The 17,131-nt window shown below is 38.2% G+C and overlaps 1 protein-coding gene across 1 annotated transcript in view; it reads left to right on the plus strand.

Moving 5' to 3' along the window:
- WDR63 (WD repeat domain 63) overlaps positions 1 to 17,131 on the plus strand; it is a 73,790-nt gene that overhangs the window by 22,095 nt on the left and 34,564 nt on the right. The window contains exons 6-13 of the mRNA XM_033225444.1: positions 1,275 to 1,424; positions 2,565 to 2,764; positions 7,133 to 7,249; positions 10,473 to 10,663; positions 11,443 to 11,567; positions 12,942 to 13,031; positions 14,509 to 14,595; positions 15,459 to 15,587. Coding sequence (XP_033081335.1) covers positions 1,275 to 1,424; positions 2,565 to 2,764; positions 7,133 to 7,249; positions 10,473 to 10,663; positions 11,443 to 11,567; positions 12,942 to 13,031; positions 14,509 to 14,595; positions 15,459 to 15,587 — 1,089 coding nt within the window. The remainder of the gene's footprint in view (positions 1 to 1,274; positions 1,425 to 2,564; positions 2,765 to 7,132; positions 7,250 to 10,472; positions 10,664 to 11,442; positions 11,568 to 12,941; positions 13,032 to 14,508; positions 14,596 to 15,458; positions 15,588 to 17,131) is intronic.

Here is a 17,131-nt window from a genome sequence, read left to right on the forward strand (position 1 = left end):
AATAAGAATAAAGGGAAACCATATAATTAAAAAATATCTAGGCTAGGCACAGTGGCTCATGCCTGTAATCCCAGCACTTTGGGAGGCTGAGGCGGGGTCACTTGAGGCCTGGAGTTCCAGATGAGCCTGAGCAACATAGCAAGACCTGCCACCACAAAATATAAAAATATTAGCCAGGCATGGTAGCTTGTGCCTGTAGTCCCAGCTACTTGGGAAGCTGAGATGGGTGGATCACTTAGGCCGGAAAGGTGGAGGTTGCAGTGAGTCATGATCATGTCTCTGCACTCCAGCCTGGGTGACAGAACGAGACCCTGTCTCAAAAAGAAAAAAATAAATAAAAGCTAACAGTTTACAATTAAAAATCATCTTTCATTTAGCCTTAACATTTTCAATTTTATTTTTATGATTGCTGTTCTGTTTTTAATTTCTTATTGTTATGAAATATTTTAAATGTATAGAAAAAACTAGAGAGTAGTATAACAAATATCTACACTTCATTATCCAGAATTTTAAAATATTAATTTTTATATTTACTTTGAAACTTTTTAACAAAATAAATAAAAATTACAGACAATATTCCACTCCCTCTTGTATCCTCCCTAATTCCATTTTCTTCACTCCTCCCTATGAGGAACCATTATTCTAAATTGTTACATACTGTTCTTGTCTGTGGTTTTATACTTTTACCATATATTTATGTTCCACAAATAATGGATTTTATAGTCTTATTAACTTAGCATTCACATAAAAATTGTGTCATTTTTATACTCAGTCTGCAACTTCATTTTTCACCAAATTATAAAATTCTAGGATCTATAAGTATCAGTATATTTAGATACCATATATATGTAGATAAAATTTGTTCATTATAACTGCTTTATGGAATTTTATTTTATGGTTCTACCACAGTGTCATCAATCCATTCCTCTATTGATATTCATTTGGTTGATTTTTTTTTTACTATTACAAATAAAGCAGCAGTGTGTGTGTGTATGTATATATATATATATCTATATGTAGAGTTGTGTGTGTATATATATATATATCTTCTTGTCTACTGTCTTTTTCTTCTTTCTGTATTCCTGAGATCTCTTTTTCTTTTTCCTTTCTTTTGCTTTGTTTCCTTTTCATAATTCAAAAGTATGAATTGACAAAAAAAAGTAAGACGGTACTTAATGAATTTATATAAAAGTAAAGTTTGTTGCAAAATATATACATATAGCTATAACCTAAACTTGGGCATATATTGTAGAATGCTATTTATTTTACTTTAGCCCCCAGAAGTATCAGAAGAACAAGAGGAATATAAAGAATATATTCCTGAAGATGTGTATATTTATAAACCACCTGTCTCTAAACCATGGGTTTCTTTGGGCAGTGAAAAAGAAATTGAGGAAGAATCAGTTACGGAATCTACAAAGCAGGTTAGAGGGTTAAATATGATCTGTAATCATTACCTCCCTATAGCTGAACAACCCTTATTCCTGAGGAATTCATAAGGTTTACTGTGTTTGCTGTGGAGGCATAGTTTTTGGTGTGTTGTTTTGGTTTGCTTTTATAGAAGAATGGTCATTGTCTTAAGTGGGTGTTATGGGTTGAATTTTGTCTCCAAAAAATGGTATATTGAACTTCTAACCTCCAGCACCTCAGAATGTGATTCTATCTGGAAATAGTGTCATTGCAGGTATAACTATTTAAGATGAGGTCATACTGGAGTAGGGTAGGCCCCAATCCAATACGACTGGTGTCCTTGTGATAAGATGGCCATGGGAATGACAAAGAGGGAGAATGGCATGTAAAGAAGCAGGCAGAGGCTCGAAAGATGGATACACAAACCAAGGAACACAAGGATTGCTGGCTGTCACCAGAAGCCAGGAGAGAAACGGAACAGATTCTCCCTCAGAGCCTTCAGAAGGAAACAACCCTCAAACTCTTCAGTTTCAAACTTCTAGCCTCCACAACTGTAAGAGAATAAGTTTCTGTTGTTTTAGGCCACCCCATTTGTAGTACTTGGTTATGGCAGCTGTCGGAAGCTAGTATAGTGGCATTCCCTCTCAAAGGAACTCCTGTGAGGGGGAATTGTGTGTGAGTGGTTTATTAGGAAAGTGCTCCAGAAGAGAACACGACAAGCAGCTGAACAGGGATATGGAGGAAACCCTGCCAGGCTGCACTCTCTGGCAAAAGTCTGCAGAGGGAAGGCTTCAGCCAAACCCGGAGAGGAACTCTGGAGTGTAAATTATACCTCAGAGTTGTTCCAAACAGAAGCCAAGGAGAAGGATTTATGTATCCCTCCTGCCAGTCTACCATTAGTCAAGATGAAACTACTAGTTACTTCCTGTTCTTTGCACCTGCTGGCAAAGTGATCCTGATAGCCCTAGAGCAGCCCTCCAAAGAGGAGAAGCAGGTGCTGCTTGTGCGAATGGAAAGCACACAAAGCTGGAGGCACTCACAGAAAGTGCACAAAGGGCTCTGAGCGGATCTGGGCAGAGTACCACCATTGCCTACACATCAGTTTTTCTTCAGGGACTTCATTGTGTTACCTTTACTGTTTACTTGTGTTACAGATTACATATATGATTTCTCGAAAACGAAGTGAATTTGGTGCACCAATTAAGTTCAGTGACCAGAATGCTTCCAGTGTAAAAGATGCCTATATTGAATGTACAGCCTACCCAGATAAAAATTTTACCCTTAAACAACTTGAAAAAGATGTTGGCATGCAAGTAATCCCCCAAATAAAGGACATAAGCACTCAGACAAAATGGTAAGTATGTGATGGGTGTATGTAATTTTAGAGCCAGTTACAGTAAAATCTGATAACATCCATTATTATTTTGAGAGCTCTTTATAATAAATAGAAATGGATTAATGATGATGACACATAGATCTCCACAGAGTAATTCAATTCAGGAAGATCTAATTATATTCAATAATGCCTTTAAAAATCATAACAGAAAAATGAGATACAAGTATAGAAGATTGTAAAGGCTGGAGTAGGAAAATGAGTGATGCTGTTAATCATGACAGAGCTGGTCATCTGTCATCTGGCATATTACAATTGCCCCTCATTGCTCTGTTCTACCTCCTAAGTCATCATTCTTAAACATCAAATCAGATGGTGTTACTTCATTGTCTAGGTTTCTTCTCTGGCTTCCATCACTTAAAAAATACATCCATCCAGAGCCCTTAAGATGGCATATGAGGTTCTCCTTCCTCCATGACGAGGCACTGTCTGCCTCTCCAGCCCCATCATCCCTTGTTCCTGAATAAGCTCTCTGTGTGCCAGCCCTATGAGTTGCTTCCAGTTCCCAGAATACCTGCGGTTCCACCTCTTCCTGCCTCTGCCCATGCTGAATCTTCCTCCTCTCTGTAAATGGTAATGATATTCTTCTAATTACTCAGACCAAAAGCCTTGGATTTTGTTGGGTCTACCTTCAAAATTTACCCACTGCTATTACCTTAGACCATTCATCATCATCTCCTGCTTGGATTACTGTAATTCCTTCTAAGTGGACTTCCTCTATCCATCCTTTCTCTCCTGTATTCTGTTCTCCATAGAGAAGCCCTGGTAATCCTATTAAAATGCAAGTCAGATCATGTCACTGATCAAAACCTTCCAATGGCCTGTCATCCCAAAGGAACCTACGAGGCTTCATATGATCTAGATCCCTTTACCCCTCTGCCCTAATTTCCCACAGTTCTCTCTGCTCATCCATCCAGCCACACTGGCTTCTTCATTCCTTGATTTACCATGCATACTCATACATGATGTGTTTACACTTACAAGTCCTTTACATAGAATGCTCTTCCCTTGTGTTTATTCCCTCCTTCATTCAGATCTCTGCTCAAAGGAGGCATTCCCTGACACTCCTATATAAAAGCAACAACTCAACTAGGCGCCGTGGCTCACGCCTGTAATCCCAACACTTTGGGAGGCTGAGGTGGGCGGATCATGAGGTCAAGAGATCGAGACCATCCTGACCAACATGGTGAAACCTCATCTCTACTAAAAATACAAAAATTAGCCAGGCGTGGTGGCGTGTGCCTGTAATCCCAGGTACTTGGAAGGCTGAGGCAGGAGAATTGCTTGAACCCGCGAGGCAGAGGTTGCAGTGAGCCGAGATCGTGCCACTACACTCTAGCCTGGCAAAGGAGTGAGACTCCATCTCAAAAAAAAAAAAAAAAAAAAAAAAGTAACAACTCCATTGCCATCTATCCTCGTACTCTATTTTTCTCCATTGTGCTATAATCACTTGATTTGTGTTTTTTATTGTCTCTCTTCTCCTCACTCTGCCCTTGGAATTTAAGCTCTGTGAGATAAAACTTTGTATATTTTGTTTACTGCTATGTTCCCAACTCCTAGGACAGTTCCTGGCATATATTTATTAAATGGTGGGGAAAAAGGAATGGAAGAGGGAAAACAGGAAGAAAAGGATATAGGTAAGGAAGAATGTACAGAATGATGACAGATTTGAATTCACTGTTAAGTGAAGAGCTATGAAATATACAATGAGACAGGTCATGACCAGGAGAAGCAGGGCTCAGCAACATGGAATGCAATACAGAAGATACTTTTCAGATCTATGTGAACTAACAGGTTAAAAGCCATGAAAATGCAATGTTAAAATCAGGGCACATATATACAGACTCCAAAGGTTGGGCCAAGAAATGAGTCAGAAACAAGAGAAGAAGATGAACAGACAGGCCAAAACCAGGGGAGGTAAAGAGAAAGACAAGAACTGGTAGTCAAGTCCTGGCAGGGAAGGAGGACATCAGACATCCATAAATATCAAGAAGTGAGTGCAAGAGAGGAAGGAGAGAGGTGATATATTAGTACCAAAGGAACTTGAATTTTGAGACAAATTTCTAAGTCAAGCCAGCCAGAGATTTATTTTATGTTCCTACTAGGGTACAGACAAGTCCCAAGAATGAGTCAGCCAGGGTAGACTCAGTAGGTAGACTCAGAATACAGACGGATAATAATAATAGTGGCAGTGTTCCTACGTAGAAGGAGTAAACAGATGAGAAATAAGGGAGATCTTGACCCACAAAATGAAAAAAAAGTTTTTTCAAAGAATTAAAAGGAACTCAAATGGTTTAAACCTAGATGACTGGGAGAAGGCTGGTACTTCAAGCAGGAAATTAGGAAGGGTAGCTGTTATGAGGTGGAGAAGGTAGGATATGTGATTATATTGGAGGGAGTCAAGAAAAATCAAAGATGAAGTTCGAAGAATGACAGTGAAAGCAAATGCCTAGTGTTCCCACCACATACCAGGCATTCTTCTAAGTGCTTTACACACATCAACGCAATCCTCACAACTGCTGTCTGAGGTAGGCACTGTCCCCATTTTACAAATAGAGAAACTGAAGCAAAAAGAGGTTAAAAATGAAAGCTCAATGTTTTGGGCATAATTTAAACCTGAAGCAATAATGAATAGTTTTGCTGAAAAACAACTAAACAAATCATATTTTGAAAGTAAGAGTGACTCTTAGGCCAAAAACATATCTTTTTTGATAAAACCACCAAAAACATATCTTTTTTTTTTTTTTTTTTTTGAGACAGAGTCTCACTCTGTTGCCCAGGCTGGAGTGCAGTGGCACGATCTTGGTTCACTGCAAGCTCCACCTCCCAGGTTCATGCCATTCTCCTGCCTCAGCCTCCCAAGTAACTGAGACTACAGGCGCCCACCACCACGCCTGGCTAATTTTTTGTGTCTTTTATTAGAGACGGGGTTTCACCATGTTAGCCAGGATGGTCTCGATCTCCTGACCTCATGATCCACCCATCTCGGCCTCCCAAAGTGCTGGGATTACAGGCGTGAGCCACTGCACCCGGCTTTTTTTTTTTTACTTAACCCTGTCTAGAGAGTAGAAATTAAAAGGTGAAGCTGAGATTTGAACCCAGGTCTCTCTGGTTCCAATACTAATATTATTTCTTTCTACCACTTTCCTTCTGCTATGGATACTGACCTAAACAAGGGAAAAAAATGAATTATTCTAGTAAACATACTCAAAACTCCCTTTACCACTTTGTCTGATTACTCTCCATTTAATATATTATCTCTCACAGAGACATTCTGTGTTGTACTGACATTTGTTCAACAAACACAAATACTACATAGTATTTTGTTGAGCACTTAAAATGTGGTAGGCACTGTTTTTAAAGTTTTGCATGTATCAACACATTCAATCCTTACAATGACACTATGAACTAGCTACTTTAAGAATTTCATTTATAGATGAGAAAACAGGTACAGAAGGTTAGATAATTAGCTCAAGGGTCACATAGCTAGTAAATGATAGAAGCGGGCTTCAAAGCCAGGCAGCCAATCACCAGAGTCCACACTCTTAATGATTGTGCCATGTGACTTTTCTAAGCTCCACATGCCGAGATCAAGGGCTCACCCAGTCTAGTACTTGAGACTGACAATAAAGCCCAAAGATACTATGCCATATGACGTGTTCACATACAGAGGCCGCTAAGAGCATACTAGATGCAGCAAGTCTTCCTGCCACCATCACTGCTGAAATGTATCTTATTCCTGGTTTTGTATGTTTAGAGCAGAGTTTCTCAACCTCAACACAATTGACATTTGGGGCTGGATCATTCTCTTTGAGGGAAGGCTGTCTTGTGCTTTGTAGGGTGTTTAACAGCATTCCTGGGCTCTATGCACTAGACACCAGTAACATGTCTAGGTTGTGACAACCAAAAGTGTTTCTCGACATTGCCAAATGTCCCACGAGGGAGTGAGGTAGATACTGACTTAATGAAGAGATAGAGAGAACGACAAAGATAGCAAAACATTAATAATTGATGAATCTGGGTGAAGGGTATATGGGAATTCTTTATACCCTTCTTACAACTTTTCTGTAAGTTTGAAATGATTTCTAAATAAAAATTTTACAAAAATAAGATCTTTTTGATTATGTTGGAGAAAAATTCATGTAGACTTTGAATAGTGGTCAATATCAGTTGTCTAGGATAAAGAAAATTCAATGCATATAATTTAAATATAAAATAAAATAATATCCTAACATCATTGTCACAGAGACACACTTTTGACCTGTTGTGGCCCATATTTGCTCTTCTTTGACCTAATCTTTGGTATTGAATTTTCTTTTAATATATTAGGACATATCCTAAAAATGCTACTACGCAATATTATCCAAGAGAATTCTCAGAAGAGGAAAAAGAGACACTCAAACAATCAAAGCCTTTGGTTGATTTTCTTAACAATGCATCCATAAGGTAAAAAATTGCATATTATAAATTTTAAAAATAAAACATAAAATGTATATGTTTACATAGAATAACAGGTCTAAATAAACAATCCCATATATGGTATCTAGATAAAAAGTATGAAGACAGTTGTCAGGTATGACACATTCTACAGATTCAGTATTTCTTTCCTTTCTATTGCTATGCAACATCTTAGCCCTCTCAAGCTAAGGCCACATCAAACAGTGTGAAGAGTTGAGTGTGTGAGGATGTTTTCCTAATTGCAAATTAACAATTACTTGTATTTACCGCGGTTACTTTTATGTAAGTCTTTTTCTCCACTCCTAACTCCTCTTCTTCATTAACTTTTTGTAGGATGAGGAGAATGCTGTGGACGTTATGATGGTGATAAGTATTTGCAAAAATATCTTTGTAGATGAGAATCTGAATTCAAATGTCTTTTTGGACATTTCCCTCTTATCACCAATTCCTGTGTTCCTGCACTCTTACTGGCTTTGAAAGAGAAGCATCTTCAAAATGCCCCCTAAGCTGTTAGTAGGACCCTGGGTAGAGTTCTGGGGCTTCTAAACCAGAGAAACAACTTGACAAGTTCTCATCAAGCTGATACTAGAGTTTAGAGAAGTAGATCCAATGGAGGACAAGTCTGTCAGTTATATTCGATAGGCTGGTTTCTGTTTCTTTCCAAAATTAAAAACTTGGTAGTCAAGTTCATATATAGCCCAAGTGAAGCTTTTTTATTTTTAAGAAATGTCATTGGTTCTTTCAGACTGCATTAAATATCCTGAAAATTCCAACAACTTTCAAAGTTGTTACCTATGCCGAGGGAGACTCTGGCTCAAAAATTCAGTTAATGATTCAGAGAGAACATTATTTGCCACTCATTCACAGGAAGGATGCTATAATTTTTCCTATATGGGCAATGAGGTAGAAATAAGAAAACCTGAGTTTCCCCCTCCCCTTATCAAAATTTAGTAGTCATTATAATTTTTCCTGTAAGAACAATAAAAATGAGAAGTTTGTTTACATATAATCAATATCCAGAGAAAACTAGATATTGAGGTAATAAAAAAATGTTCAAAATAAATCCACACTGTATATTATCTTTAGACCTGGACTTTTATTCTTTCCTCTGAATTGCCATGCTTATAAAGAAAAGAATAGTGGACACCTTTATGATTCCCTCCCTGAGATGTGGGAAGGAGAAGTCAGATCTATAAGAAGAAAGAGGAAAATTGGCACAGGAATTATAATAGCACTGGCCAAGAATAAATAAGAAACCCATGTTTATATCACTGCAAATGTAACTTCCAGCTTTAAAACTGCTTAAGGTTTATTCAGTAGTTTTTAATTAAGGTAAGCCTGATTTTGTTCTGGAAGAAAGCCCTTTTAGAAATGGGAAATTTCTTTCTCACAGAATTTTATCTAAAACAAACTTAAGGGAAGCATTATTTGAAAAGAAGGCAATGACATGAGACAAGAGAGAGGAACTTCGGGGGATTCACAAAACAACTAAGAAACCTTCCTTTCAGAGTTAAAATTCCTAGACAACAGTTTTGCCAGCCTCCAATGTGTTACTCTCAGGAGCCACATGGTTCCAGGAAAGCAAGAAACTGGAAACCAGAAGAAAGATGTGTTTTCACTTCTTCTGTTTGAATTACTTCCCCAATCTGGCTGAGGAGGTAGAATCAGGAAACCAGAGCGAAAGCCACGTCTTTAACTTTTCTCATGAGAATTCCTTTCTCATTTAGGCTTAACCAGAAAGAAACATGATTTGGAAAATGCTTCCTAATGCTTCCACTGGAAACTGTTTAAGTCTGGACAGTCCTCTACACAGGGTTATTCAGTGTTCAATGTGCTTATGAATCACCTGAGGACTCTTGTTAAAATGCAGGCTCTGACTCAGTAAGTCTGGGGTGGAGCCTGTGACTCTGCATTTCTAACAGCCCCAGGTCATGTTGGTGGTCACTGGACCACACTTTAAGTGGCCAGGTCTTAGGAAAGGGGTCTATTTTGAAAGATGAAGTACAAGAAGAATTTAACCAAGAGAGGACTCAATTAGGCAATGACTGGTAGTGTAATGATCAATGACAGGGGTATCAAATGATGCCCTTTTTTATATTTTAGGAGTATCTATTTTTACTGTTTATATTGAACTATCTAAAGGGTTTTTTCTTATTTTAAGAAATTCATAATTGAGAACCACTTTTTCAGCTTACCACACCTATATAAAACCAAGAAGTTTACAGTTTTGATCATTAGGGCAAAACCTTGGGTGGCATTCTAATTGTGGGAGAGCTCTCAGCGACTTTGGGAGTATGCAGAGCTTTCAGACCTAAGCATAAAGAGGGACAATCATTATCATAGGAACTGTTTTAAGGCAGGAGCCTGTCAAACCAAGGTCCTTAACTATTAGCAAATGATCCTAGCACTCAGATGGTATCTTAAAGGAACAATATTAGTATTTTTAGCAGGCTAATTTTTCATTTTGGGGACTGTCTCATGCATTGCAGGAGGCTTGGTAATGGAATTAAACACAGTAGCACCTCCCAGGCATTGTGACAACTAAAACTACAAACACACACACACACACACACACACACACGCACGCACACACTTCTAAACTCCAATTCTTCCTTTGTTCGGAATCTCTTATTTGTTGTTTTGAATTACGTATGTATTGGGGCTATCCTGTTTAGGATAAGTGATCATTTAGTACAGAATATGCCTAAGAAAATTGCCATTTGTGACAGTTGGGGCTTTCCAGGAAGCAAATGACATCAAGTTAGAGGCAGAAGTTTACTGAGGATTACACTGTGAAAAATAAAGGAGTGGGAGACAGGACTAGGAAGGTAGAGCATCAGACAAATTCTCAGCCTACCCAGCAGGAGCTCCAGAGCAAAGACGCCTGCTGTGGGAGTGCTGCACAAGGAGGACTGGCCAGGCCCAGCCATCCCTGCAGCTGCATGCTCAGGCATTGACCTGGAGAGAGTACAGCCTTGGCTTGGAAACTGAGGCAGATCATGAAGTTGCTCGAAGTTCTGAGTAACATGCCACCATGATTTTTTTTCTCCTAAGTCATTTATTTCACATGAGATTAATCATTATTGCCAAATATAATTGAGAATTATTATTTTTTGTTCAGTATAAAGGAAGGAGAAGGAGTTGCTAAGATAGTCACATTATTGGATACTAAAATCCAGTATCTTAATTGCTTTTTATTTTTACAAATTAGTGTTGAAATAGCCCTGCAGCAAAATGAAATCACGAACACATTTACTGATGACTGGAAACACCTCGCAGAAGAAGAAGGCACCTTTGGGGACAAGACTGATACCCACCTGAAAGAGTACCAGTCCTTTACCGACCTTCATAGCCCAACGGAGAAAATGATTACCTGTGTCTCATGGCATCCAACTATCTATGGTGAAATGGAAATGATGGGGATTCCGTTTTGTGATAACACTGAAATTGTCTGTTGCTTTCATATGTAAAATTGCAAACTAGCTCAATGTCAATAAGACACCTTCCATTTGCTCTGTGCTCACTAGGTACCTGCCATGTGCTTTCCACATCTTCACTGTCAGGTGTCCTCCCAACAACCCTGTAGGACACACACCTGTCATCATCTCTGTTTCACAACAAAAAGACCCAAGCTCAACTCAGGGAAGTGACTTGCCCAGGTCACCCAGGTGGCATAGGCAGAGTCTGGGTTTGGCTTGGGCCTATTGCTCTCCCAAAGCTAAATTTCTTCCTCCTAACACTGCCTTTCTGATTACTAGACAAGAGAGGAAATGTGCCTCCTTTATAGAGCTCAGCAGCCAAGGGAGGTAGGTAGGGTTGTGCAAAGGTGGAAACATGGAAAGAGAGGTATTTGTCCTCTTTCTTCCTCCTTTCACCCTCCACTAGCCCTTTCCTCACAAAAAAGAAACAAAACAAGATTTTCTTTTCCTCCAAAATCTTCTGAGTCCCCTGTATATTTTATACTAACAGTACATGTCATTTTGGACCAGCCAGATTTCAAGTGCTAAATAAGTGACATGTAACTAGTGGCAACCACATTAGCCAACAGAGCTCTAAGAAAACTCTTGGTCTCCTATGGACAAAGTGAAAATGAAGAGTGGCTGTGTAGAAAAGCAAAAGCTAGAGACACTTCTCCATGTATAGGTGTTGCCAACTTTAATTTCTACATGTGTTTCAATCAGGGCTAATAGCTGTGTCGGTGGCCGTGCGACTTTCTTTTGAAGACAGAGTTCACTTTTCTGGTAAATTATTGCTGCAGCCATCACTGATTCTTTTCTGGAGCTTCTCTGATCCTATACATCCTCAGGTAATTAGGAAGAGTTGCCCATATAGCCTGAATTTTCAAATACTACTTTCATGTATACCTTTAGCAGTTTTTATTGCAAAGTACTTTATAATCATGTAATGTTGTAAACATTTATAAAGTTAGGCTTTCTTCAATGCAGAGCTTGTCATCATTCAGTTTGAGCAAAACTGAAGTTTACAATTTGTTTATTGAACAAATCAACATGCTATTTTTTTCAAAAGTCGTAAGAAGAATGTTTAAACTATTTTTAAAACAAACTTTTTTATGGACTTTACTTAAATACCAGTTGGTCAAATGCAAATAGATTTTAGTTTCACATGGGTTTCCTCAATTCCAAGGATCACTGGATAATAAATAAAAGTGAATGTGTGGGAGAGCACTGGGGAGTGGTACGGACTGCGGCCTTGGAGAGTGCATTACCTGTCTCTAGGCTGGCTGCCCTCTTGTTGCCAGGTGGTCCCATTGTTAAGAGAATTGAGAAATTTGGAATTTTGTATGAAATCGCCCAATTTTAAATAGCTCAACTAAAACCAAACCAAAACACACAGAAACCCCACTCAAACCAACCAAAACCCATAGCAATTCAAATAAAATGAGGCTGAAGGCTGGGTTTGCTACACAGGGTTCTAGTTTTCATGGTCTGCTCAATAAGACATCTGCTTAGTGGGTGGGTGGTGTATAGTGTTAGATTATTTCAATGTTTTAAATATAATAATATTTTGTTTCTAAAAAGTATTGCATAATCAAGACTTTCCCTAATAAACCCTGGCCTCCCCTTCTTCCTTTTTCCCAATTCATTTGAATTAAGGTAGTTTTACTGTAATAGATTCTAAATACTTTAATGATCATAGACCCAGAGATCAAAATAAAAGATCTCTAACCCTTTCTTGTCAGCCACGAAAACAGTGCCACTCTCTCACTAGAGTTTTCTAACCTTTCTACCCTGTAGATCTCCTCTCCACTCCAGGAGTGCCTGGCTCAGTATTCAGCAAGCAACAAAACAGACACAGATCCTGTCCTCACAGAGCTTCCCTTCCATGGTTTTCAAGGAACACGAATTTCATAGTCTTTTTGTTTATAAACATTGTAACATGCTCCCCAAATAACTACAGTTTGTTTCTACTGAGGGGTGGGTTGGGGGATACCTGGGTCCTCTTGAGAACATACTCACTGTCCCTCTTCTGGCCAATGTGCACAATAAAATTCAGCAAAAGCAGCTTTTAGTTCAGAGGCAGAACTCTGAGAATAGGCTCTCTACACACCTTGCTTATAGATAGCTACAAAATTAGACTTTTAACTGTCTTAATATTATTTTCTAGCCATGATCTTAATCTGTTTTCTCATTCTTTCATGAATTTGCTGGGTTTACTTTAGTTAATGCTGGAGAGCCCAGATGACATCTTCTGCTTCAAGTTCTGTCCAAGTGATCCTAATATCATTGCTGGAGGCTGTATCAACGGGCAGGTACTTACGGAATTTTTTCAGCTATGTATTAATGTAGACAAGCTTTGGTAATAAGTTTTGATTTGGCAGTTCCTTGGACTTAAGGATTCAATTCAGCAGAAGGAAGGCATGCCAATTGTGTGCCAGACACCACACCAGGAAGCAGGGTATAGAGACGTGTTACACATGGTATCAACTCCTGAGGTGTTCATGGGGTAACCCAGCTTCAAAACTGAAACAGAACTGGGTGAAATCTATTTGTGTTGCTGGGACCGAACCACATATTGTATAAGATTCCATGGAAGAACAAAAGCTACAAGCATTACTACTTCTTGGAAAAAAAGGCCTCTTCTGAAATTTCCTAGGGAGTAGGAGTTAGGGGGTGATTCAGAACTTAAACAGAAATTCACTAGAAAGCATACATACATCACTGAATTTATAGATAGATAGAGATATATATAGATTATATGTAGATAGATAAATACCATTTGCTTTTATCTTCTTTTTAAGTTATCTAATACCAAATTTAGATCCTATCCTCCAATATCCTGTTTCTCTAGTGAAGCAAAACAATCGTAAAACTGTTTTATGGTCAAAGTTTAAATTCACTGTGACTGAGTCAGTTTGACCATTAAAAGGGTATATAATTTTTGTGTGTGTGGCTTGAAATACTTCCTTGCGGTTAAAATGTAAATGCCTGCAGCTTCCGTGTCTGTTTATCCAGAACCAAAATAACCAGGAAAACAATTTTTTCTCCCTCAGTTTTGTTCAACAATAACTGAGGGTCATAATGACTCAGAGCCCATCCTCCAAGCCTTGCAAATCCTGAAATGCCTTTTTCACTCATTACAAAGGTAATGTGACTTTATTTTAGAATATTTCAGAAAAGCACATGATGAAAATAAAATCACTTACAATTCTGTACTCCTAACATTTTGTTAAAACTTTAGTGTACTGAAATACCTTTTAGTCATTGGAAACCTAATTTAGTGTTACATTTCTACCTTATCCTGACTTTTTTTAAAAAAATGGCCATCTAGATACATAAGAATTCAGAGTTGGCCATTCAGTTAAATCAAAATCATCACTTCCAAGCCTTCTTTGGACAGTCGGGTGTTTGTACTCAATTCTGGAGTATGGGCTGTTTTTTCCTGGATCCAAAGCAATGGTCCTTACAATCACAGCACATTTCCAAAAACAGAGGAAGAACTTTTCCCAAAGCAAAGGGAATTGCATGATATTTATTTTGGATTTTTAAAAATACTGGCATTTATTAATGTGAGCACAAAAATGAAAGTGCTAAAGATACTTTTACAGAGAAGAAAACATTATTTTTATACTAGCTTTAAAAATTGCTGACTCACTTAAGATACAAGCTAAATTTGATTATCTCCTATGGTGATTGACTTATCAGGCTACAAACCAATAGTTAAAAGAAAATTAAGACTCAATTAGATATTTTCTGAAAAGGTTATGATAACATTGATTTCTGTTTTAGATTGTCATGTGGGATATCACCACACATGCAGATCGCATAGAAAACGTTAAGGCAGGTGGTAGTAGAAGTAAAAAAGCCACACTGAAGGTAAGCTTTTTATAACATTTCATTTGCAAGTTTTTCCATTTAAGAGTTTATGGAAAAGTACATAATATAGTTGCCAAGGCTAATAAAAACTCAAGAGAAAAAAGGAAAAAATAAAAGAATGTTATTTCCCAAGCCTTCACCTGTGCTTGTGAACATGTTCTGAATCACTTTTATGTGGGCCCTTGATTAAAACACAATGAATCAAGTTGTACCATCTACCCAAGGATATGAAGTTCTGTCTGGTTGTTATTGTTAAATGAAATGAAGGGACCATGTGACTTGCCTAAAGTGAGGTGATTGAAAGAGCACTGGACAGAAGAGCGGATACCCAGGCTGTGGACCGTAGTCCTGTGAGTTTGGACGTGCCACCTCACCTCAGCAGGATAGCTTTTCTCATGTATAAAATGAAGGGGTTACATCATATTTGATGATAATACACCATGGTTTTGTGGGGCTATGGATTCTGTTAAGAGGGTTGAGAAGATTCCTCAGCTCCCAACTCCATACCTACCCACCATATTACACATCTACTCCAGCTCAGTTCTTCAGCTTTAACATCAACAAGTCTCTTACCAAAGAATGGTGAGATGCGGCCTTCTATAGGCACAAAGAAATACTCCCTCTAGAATGAGATGTCTCATTGATTCTTTAGGGAGTAGGTCAATAATACTTGCTAAGTTTAGAGATACAGTCTTAGACCAAACTATTCCCTAAATATATGATATATAGAAACACTAATTTATGATTTTCCTTGAACTAGTGTATCTCTAAATTGTTAATTTTAATGGGGATGATGAGTAAAGTATGAGTTCATTCATCAGCCCTCTGAAATTAGCACTTAACTTTCTTTTAATATTTTTCAGCCTATGTTTCTCCTTGAACCGGAGAGTAATAAAGACGCAATGTATATCAGACACTGTGCAGTCTCTTCAATAGAAAATGGACATAAGAAAGTAATTACAGATATACACTGGCTGTCTGACACATTTGAGGTGAGACTTGATGGCCTTATATTTTTCTCCTGCTGAATTATACATTTTCAGATTTTATGCAAAGAAGATGTTTCAAGTCAACAATTCATTTACACTTAAATTGTGAAATAACCAGGAACTAAGCATCAAAAAATTGGGTTACTGTTGCCAGACCAGTATCTGAGCTGGAGTAAGAATAAGGCCAATCTTTCAACTCAATTGGCTTCTAACTAAAAAATGTGGGTGGTATCAACACTGATATAATACAATAGTGGAGAAAATGAGGGCTTGATGTGTAGAAATGAACTGCAAATATTTTACACCCTTACCATGTATGAATTTAAGATTTATGATCTCAGATATTTGAGGGAAGGGAACCCTAAAGATCTGTGACATACCATGTAATTTTGCTGGGCACAATCTGGAATTGAGTGTGCTGAGAGGCTGGTGGGTGAAAACTAGTTGTGCAGTCCATGAGCCCAGCTGACTGCCTGGCTTCTGCATTGGCGTTTGTCTTTATGGTTGTATACTTACTTGACTATAACCTCACAAAGCATGGGGTCTATAAATTTGGAAACCGGCAAGTTCCCCAAATGTTTCCCTCAAGGGCATTAAAGATCTACTATGTACTTTGAAGAATTAACAGGTGAAATACCAAGAATATTCTGAGAAATTAGAGTTGTAAGAGGTGATTATCATTATACCAGTTGTAAGAGGTATTCAAATGGATGATGCAAAGCAATGATACTTTTAAAAGTCATAATGAACCAAAATAAATAGCCCACATATAGTTTCTGTGATATATTAAAAGTTTACAAGTACTAATGGGAGTTGTAATACAAGTAAAGGAACTTCATATCACTTCCATTTCAATGCACACCATGCATGCAATTTCATTGAGATGATTTTAAATTTAAATGAAAATAACAGGCCGGGCGCAGTGGCTCACGCCTGTAATCCCGGCACTTTGGGAGTTGGAGGCAGGGGGATCACGAGGTCAGGTGATCGAGACCATCCTGGCTAACACGGTGAAACCCTGTTTCTACTAAAAATACAAAAATAAAATTAGCTGGGCGTGGTGGCGGGCTCCTGTAGTCCCAGCTACTCAGGAGGCTGAGATGGGAGGATGGCATGAACCCAGGAGGTGGAGCTTGCAGTGAGCCGAGATTGCAGCACTGCACTCCAGCCTGGGCAGCGGAGCCAGACTCCAGACTCTGTCTCAAAAAAAAAAAAAAAAGAAAACAAAAGAAAATAACAAATCATATAAAAATACAGTAAATCAAAATAGAATATCAGACTCTGGAATGAAGATAGTTTTCAAAGATAATTAATGTTGAAAGAAATCAGAAAGGAATGATTGACAGATTCAAAATATACAAATATAAATTTCTAAGTTAAAAAATAATGAGAGGCCGGGCATGGTGGCTCATCCATGCCTATAATCCCAACACTGGGAGGCTGAGGCAGGAAGATGACTTGGAGTTTAAGACCAGCCTGGGCAACATGGCGAAACCCCATCTCTAAGTAAAAAAATAATAATAATAATAATGAGAGGGATAAAGAGA

The sequence above is a fragment of the Trachypithecus francoisi genome, unplaced genomic scaffold (genome assembly GCF_009764315.1).
Source record: "Trachypithecus francoisi isolate TF-2019V2 unplaced genomic scaffold, Tfra_2.0 Lachesis_group12, whole genome shotgun sequence".
In the NCBI taxonomy this organism is placed as follows: Eukaryota; Metazoa; Chordata; class Mammalia; order Primates; family Cercopithecidae; genus Trachypithecus; species Trachypithecus francoisi.